At 35.9% G+C, this 7678-nt stretch overlaps 1 protein-coding gene across 1 annotated transcript; it reads left to right on the top strand.

Moving 5' to 3' along the window:
- The first annotated feature begins 1518 nt into the window (after positions 1-1518).
- On the top strand, positions 1519-3332 carry LOC115686170 (uncharacterized). The gene is made up of 2 exons (XM_030611377.2): positions 1519-1678; positions 2378-3332. Exon 2 carries the CDS (start codon positions 2406-2408, stop codon positions 3123-3125), a length of 720 nt encoding a protein of 239 aa, XP_030467237.1. The 5' UTR covers positions 1519-1678; positions 2378-2405; the 3' UTR covers positions 3126-3332.
- The last annotated feature ends 4346 nt before the right edge of the window (positions 3333-7678 follow it).

Here is a 7678-nt window from a genome sequence, read left to right on the forward strand (position 1 = left end):
GGGAGCCATTATTGTCATATAAAATATTTAAAATGGCTTATGTTGAAGGAGACATTGTACTGTGCGTTAGTTATATCTAATTCCCACAACAACTGAGCGTAAAGAGAACCAACATATGGTTCAATTCGCGTGACCAACTAACACCTTTTCGATTAAAGTATTACTAGGTTTACCGGGCCATGGTTTTTCTCCATCCTTGGTTGGCGGAAACTTTCTTCGGTCGCATATTTGATTGATGGGTTACAAGGTTGGACATCACCGATATACAGATTTGGATATATGGATGCAGTGATGCAGTGATGCCCGCATTAGTAAACTATCAATCGGGAAAGTGGTTGGAGAGAAAAGCGGTCCTTTTAAGACTCGGTCCATCAAATTGGATTAATAAGTGGTGTGTAGGGCTGTAATTGAGCTTTCAAATAATGAGCGGGGGCATATCGATAGTTAATAAAAGCTCTGGCTACATCACTTAGTAAACGAATTTTATAAACCAATTTCGATTTACCCAGCACGATTCATCCAAGAGAACCTTAGCTCTCATCCACTTTGCCCTTACCCACGCTCCCTCCCTCGAAGTTGGTGTTATGCATCTAATTGTGTATTAAGAAATTGTCCTTCTGCAGCAAAAAGTATTTTATGTGACGGTTACATCACGTGAGAGTGATGATATGATATGACGTGAATCAATCAATTACCAATACGCGTGTGCTATGAATGTGGTGCCCTGTTTATCATATGTCTCACCATGATTGGCTTGTTATACCACACGGTATAACCATTACATGAAATACCAGCTCCCATTAAGGTCAGTATAGTTGTCAATTCATAGGACATGCATTCCTCTGTGTCTTAAAGTTGTTGTTTTGGAGCTACATAAAACCTAAGTCGAAATGACTAGACATCATGATTTGGCCCAATAATGTCCTAGTATATGAGTACATACATGTAACAATTATTCCATCACTTTTATCCTAACAATTATTTTTTTCTTTTTTGGAGTATTTTGATTCAATTGGAAAGTTTAATGAATTGTTTTAGATTGTCTCTTAGCCTCCATTTGTTTAAAAAAAAATGAATAAATTGAAAAATATATTCTTCAAATTGATCGCTTATATAGCTCACTAATATGAATGAATGAAACTATTTTCATCATTCACGAAAAAAATTAATCATAAACTATTGTTAATAATAATAATATTTTCTATCGATTAATTATTTCAAACGATCATTTTTAGGAAAATATTTTTCATATCATTTATTTTTCGCGAAACAAATGAAACTTTAGAATGAGATAGATTTCGAAATTGGGGGTAAATTACAATTAACCCATTTTAAAGCACCAAGTCGAAAATATAAAGTAATTGCAGGATCCAAACCGCAAAATAAGGGTTTTCTTTTCCCTTTTTTCTTTCATTTTTTTAATAAAGATTTTGTTGTTGGGCATAAAAATAAATAAAAAAGATATTTTTTTTTATTAGCTTACTTTATTTATGTTTTTTCTGGTAAGCAAGAAAAGTACCCCACATTATAAACCCAAATTTCATCGTTTGCCTTCTTCTTCTTCTCCTTCAAACCGCAAATCTCTTCAAATCTCTCTCCAAATCGAACAGAGGAAAACCTAATCACACGCACGCGAAAATCAAAATTAGGGTTCGGGGGCTGCCATTCGTCCTTGAAGGTCAGTTTGAATTTTCGCCATCTATTTTGATTTTTATTGCGATTTATTGGAATTGATAACTGCCCTGTTGCTCTGTCTTTGGATGTGGATTTTTGAACAATGAAATTTTGGGATTGAAGATTCTGGGGTCTTCATCGCAAGATGAATCTAGGGGGAAAGTCAAGATATGATTTTTATCAACCCTTTTGGATCTTTTTCCCCTATGTTGTTGATTTTGCCTGGTTTTTGTTGTATCTGTGCCTAACTATGTAAATGGTATGAACCCATGTTTTGGATTTTTTTATTAGATTACTGAGCCTTGTTTTTTTTTTTTTTTTTCACATTTGAGGCTTAAAAATTTGGTTTGGATATATGACAAGGCATCTTTTTGGATGTTTGATTCATAAATTTTCTTCCTTTAAAGGGAGATTGTTTGTTGTGTCATGATCGGCGGCTTTCGATCGTGCTTTTCTGTATTGGGTTCATCTGATTCATATGCCTTGGGACTTATGCTTAGGATGGTTTTGACAATGATTTTTACTTTTGCATATGGGAAAGTTTTATGTCGAAAAGATCTCTATTAGAAGCAGCATCCTGTTGATTTACATTTGGGGTTTTTTGTTTTTGTAGCATTGTCATTGGCATTATTTGTCCTTCACATTCTATGTTGCTTTTATGGCCTAGGAGAGAGATCATATGTTTCACTTGTTGGCTGTTCAGGTTTCCCTGTGTAGTGTGTGCATTGACCATGAAACTCAAAGGAAATAAAGTTCGGTTGCAGCACAAAGAGGAACCAAAGATGAACATGCTGGTCGAGAATAGTTGTCTGCCGGTTGCCAACAAAAGCCGATTCCAGAATTCTGATGTCATTTCCTGTAGAACGTCGGGGATGAAAAGGCTCTCACCTTATTGCTCATCACAGCTAAGAGTAAACGCTGGACACAGTCGCGAAAGGAAAGCAACAATCAAAGATAATGAGTTCCTGAGGGCACCATTGGAAAAGGTAGATGCTGTTGCCTACCCACGAGAAATTCTGGGTGAAAGAAACATGCATGCTTCCTTTGGCAATCATCTAGAACCTAATGATTCCGATACAGATGCAAGTTCTGTCGGTAGTTGCAGTGTTGTAGATGATTGTTTCAATAGGTTGTCTAGTCGAACTTTGAGGGATCCTAGTCAAGATGCCAATACTCTTTGTAGTAGCGCTGAATCATTCCAAGGACGTGATGATGAGGAGGACGTAACTTTCCCCATTCCTCATGAGGAGGCTGTTGCAACTAGAGTGCATAGTTTAGAGTTGCATGCATATCGCAGCATTCTGGTGGCATTGTATGCTTCTGGACCCATGAGTTGGGAACAAGAAGCCTTATTGACGAATCTTCGTCTTTCTCTTAACATATCAAATGATGAACATTTGATAGAGCTAAGGAACTTAATTTCTTCCAGAAGAAGTCTTCATATTAGCTGACGGTCAGATGCAGTACTTTTGTCTATCTTTTATTGGATTTACTTCGCTGTGCAGATGGCACCATGAAATTGTAAGAAAGGAAAGTACATTGTATGTTCCTCTGCTTCTTTTTAATTTCTCTGCAATGACTATATGGTGAGGATATGTATTTAAAAGCATCTCTTTTGACCACAATAAAAGTGAACGCTATTGTTCTTATTCTGATTACCTCTACAAAGCAAGTTTCTGTCTTCTTTGTGGACCTTTGTGATGGATCTTTCTATTTCTTGATAGATTGTATGTATATCACTGAATAATAAATTGTTTGTAGAATCTCTCTCTTGTCGATTCTCTTCTTGTATTGCAGAAGGGTCTCATATGACCTGATTAGACATTGGATCTTGGCAAAATCGTTTGTTTAGTAGGTTTTGTGTATGTACAAGTGACTGGAGCATAGGTTCCTGAGGATACTAACATGTCCTGGTGCCTCACTCATTGACTTTGATGAATTATACAACATATAGAGCTAGTTTATGCTCTGAAATTTTGCACCAGCAATCTTTCTGATTTCCCTGTCTCTAACCTGATGGCAACATTGGAAATCCAAATGTGAGGATGTTATTAATAAATGTCCCTGTATTTTCCAGGGTTGAAGTTAGAGGCAAGTATACCTTGCTTCGAAAACTTCAAAACATGATGCTGCGTTTGGTCTCTCCTGGCATAGACCATGGGGCAATATCTGCATCCATTCTTCTTCAAAAGAGAAGCATCACAACATGCCCTGTATTATGCGGGGCTGAAGTTGGAGCCTTCTGGTCTTTGCTTCCAAAGGTCCAAAGATGATGCTGTGTTAGATTCCTTTTGGCATGTACCATAGACAGTTTCTGAATATAATCTTTCTAAAAAAAGTGAATACATGACAAAATTAGCAAATTTCCAAATTTAATATTCTGATGCGTTACTCTCCATCACTTCAGTGAAGAGCGGAAACAGTCTGCACTCCTGTTGCGTTCAGCAATGATGAGTATCCTAAAGAAGATTCCGAGATCTGGATCAGGTCATTTGTAGGTCTCTCAAATTATGTAATTTGCAAATGCTGAACTACGTTCTCTTAAATGATGTAATTGCAAATTACATCATTTATTGTTATAATTTATGTGTATGACAGCTTTGGATAAACAGCATTTTCATTGCATGGTTGTGAATGATGGCAATGGTAGCCATCTCAATCAACTGAAATGTTTTTGAGCCGTTAGTTCATATATCTTTTTGACACACTGGTTAAGGATTTAAAAGAATGGCCAACTTGCACTGATTATACAACCTGGCTCTCTCTCTCTCTCTCTCTCTCTCTCTCTCTCTCATGGATTACGGCAATATGAATTGAGAAAATTGAAGTTCACAGAATAGAGAAATTTTAAGGGTAATAGTGTTAAAGATTCAAAAGAACTCACTGTTGCTGTAAGAGAAATTGCATTAACTGCACCTCATGTACCAACTAGAGTCTTGTGAGATTGTAGATCCATCCAACAACAAAGCAACACATGTTTTGTGATCATGTTTTTGTCATTGAGGTTTGAACAGAGGCATGAGTTGCCTTTGCAAGCATTATGCTGGAACCACATGAAAATATCCAATGTGTTTTAAATTGTGAGCCTGACATTCAGTCCTTTCTTTAAAAGATATCTTTTTTTTGATTGATCAACTTCTGTGAAATGCTCATGCATAACAATTTTTTTCTGCCACGGAACTTTTTAGTTATTAATTGTTCTTATGCAGATATGTTGGCGATTGACTATTAATTCATCATTTGAATAGTACAATGATGTCAAGTCATTGCTAATTAGCTCTTTCCCAGAATCACACATTTTATCCAGGCAATTGAATGATGTCAAGAGATTGGGAATTGCTTTCCTCTTGATACATGAATGTTAATGTGAATAAAGCTGCCTCCATTTGTTTGCTGGTTGGCCTACCAGGATGTGTTGGAGCTCATGATTATTCTAATAATTTATGTGATGGAGCTCATGATTATTTCATTATTGATTTTCTTCCTTTGAAATTTTTTCGTTAAAAGGGCCAAAAAGCCAAAAGAAAGTTAGGTTTTTTCCATAATATCCTCATCCCGTGCAGGTTAAAGTTTTTGCACCACAAAGATTTGTGCTAATAATTGCTAGAACTATGTTTTCGGAGGATCTATTTTTAATATGAATGTTCTTATGCAATTTATATTTGAAAAGTTTCTTCTAGAAAATTAATATGTCATAAAGTCTACCACAGTCATTTTTCGTGCCAAGTAAAAGATCACAGAAGCTGAAGTACTTGGAATCCCGTTCGAAAGAAATAAATGGTTACTCATTGCATGTATGAATTCATTGTGTCGGGGATAGTTAGGTTTTACTTTAGTGGCCTTATTATGATTTGTAGCAGTTTTAAATTGTATAGTCTGTGTTAAGCCTGTATAACTTTCTTTTAGGTTCGATTTTCATTTCCTTTGTTTCAATTGTTATACTAACCAATGAAAATACCTGTTGCATATGTTCCGAATTTTCTTGCATTTGATGATTGAATGTGTGCTCAAATTTTTTTTGAGATCAAAGTAGTACTAGTGAATATGTTCAATATCAACTACTAGGTAGATTGAAGGAGTCCATCTATTAATCTTAAATCTGTCTCAGGCATATATCAGCATGTTCATGTTTCATCTATTGTCAACTAATTTCACATCTGAGGAGGTTTGAGTAGTGAAGTTTTTCTCAGATAGCATCTTAGAAGTTCTGTTACTTGGTTTCCTCTTTAAAATTCACAAGTTCTCTACCATAACTATGTATTTAACTTTTATTCTTCTTTCAGTACCACCACCTGCTGGAGAAACCCTAAGCTTGTTGCTGTTTGTTGGTGGTATATGCCAAAGGAAATAAGCAGGCTTTTGTCTACATTAAGGTTGACTTATATGTCAGAATGGTAATTAAAATTTATGTTCTGTACTGAGAAAGATGTGTGCTGATAATAGAATGATTTGAATTATGAACCTATTCTTCTAGTGAACAAGATAAACATTTCTTCTGGATACCGTGAGCTAGAACGTCATTCGCTTGGTGCTGATAAGCTTAGAAGTTAGATGCACAACTTTAGGCCCTAGAGCATATGCATTGGATTGTGAATGCAAAATTGGGGATTTGCATAGGAGCACTGAGACTCACGACTATAGTCAGAACATCCGACTGAGGTTTTCATTTAACTTTTTTGTTTTGAAATCCGAATCATTCGTGCTTGGCATACTGTTTTTCTTCTTGTTTTCAGCCTTGGGCAGGTTAAGTGAAGGCAATCGTTTTGGTAACTAGAGCATAGATTGTACCTTTCTCCGCGCTAGTCAGGTAAGGTTTTCCTGGACCGGTAAAACTTTAATCGATGGAGGTATTGCACTAGCAGCATTTTCCTGAAATTAATTGTCGGTGCTTTTGGTGATGTATTCTGAGTTACTATATCCATCTAAATGTCTGTCTCGATTGTCCATATTCTCTATTTTGCATGCCCTAGGGAGATAAAGGGGCATTAGATAGAAGGCAATTTTTAGGGTTTTGTTAGCTGGTCTGACTTCACTGAATAAGTGGAAACCATTGAGGGTTACCTGAGCAGAAGTAGATATTAAGCTACTAGAACAACGCTGAAGGATTCCTCCATATAGTTTTTGAAGAGGATGAATGCAATTGCTTTCAGAATAACATAACAAAACCTAATGCTGAATAGTTAGGCCTTTTTGGATAAAGTTGAAATACGAGAATTGAATCTGGAACTGTAATTGAATTCTAAGTGTCGGACATTTTTAGTACTAAAACTGGAAATGAAGATTCCTGCATAATGTCCTAGAATCGAAAATTATTTTTTTTATTTCTTACCAAACACGAAATTGTTGATTGATTTTAGCAAACATAATACTAACGGATGACATTCTAATTTATCAATTGTTTTTCCCTTGGACGAATTAAATAACCCCTTCTTTACTGAACACATTAAATGAATTCTCGATATACTTAAGTCGACATCAGTTAGTTTTACCAAATGTATATAATCTTGTTAAGTGTTAAATATGTCCAGCGCTTGATTGAGTCATCAAAACATTGCCTATAGGCCCTAAAAACTTCCGCATGAGCTCAAATGTTTGTTCTATTTTGGGCTAGAGTAGTACTTATTACTGTGTGTACCCAACACATATGCACTTGTCAGGTTCCCATGAACCCAGTCCGGTGCATATTAAGTTAATCCTAATTTTGTCACCTCCCCCTTTTGTTACTCTCAATTTTCTTCCTGCAGCTGCTTGTGCTTTTGTGTGTGCATGTGTAACTGCAATATACTGTCAGTGCTACATTCCTAGTATAGAGGAGCCAGCTTTCTTCTCTTTTTGTGACTGACCAAATTGGTCGAAAATGAATTTGTAGATTTTTTCTTGGTTTTGACTGGGTTAGCAAATTTATTGGAAGACAACTCCGCTCACTTTCTTCCTGTGTAAATGAAACTGAATTTTCTTGTTTTTAAAGAATGTTATATATATATTTGGTAGATATAGGAAAAAG

Source organism: Syzygium oleosum, unplaced genomic scaffold (genome assembly GCF_021117445.2).
Source record: "Syzygium oleosum isolate NSW1041296 unplaced genomic scaffold, Sole_v2.1 Sole_v2.16, whole genome shotgun sequence".
In the NCBI taxonomy this organism is placed as follows: Eukaryota; Viridiplantae; Streptophyta; class Magnoliopsida; order Myrtales; family Myrtaceae; genus Syzygium; species Syzygium oleosum.

Bases quoted from the DNA above. Each gene is read 5' to 3' on its own strand.
- LOC115686170 (XM_030611377.2), top strand. From the start codon at position 2,406: ATGAAACTCAAAGGAAATAAAGTTCGGTTGCAGCACAAAGAGGAACCA.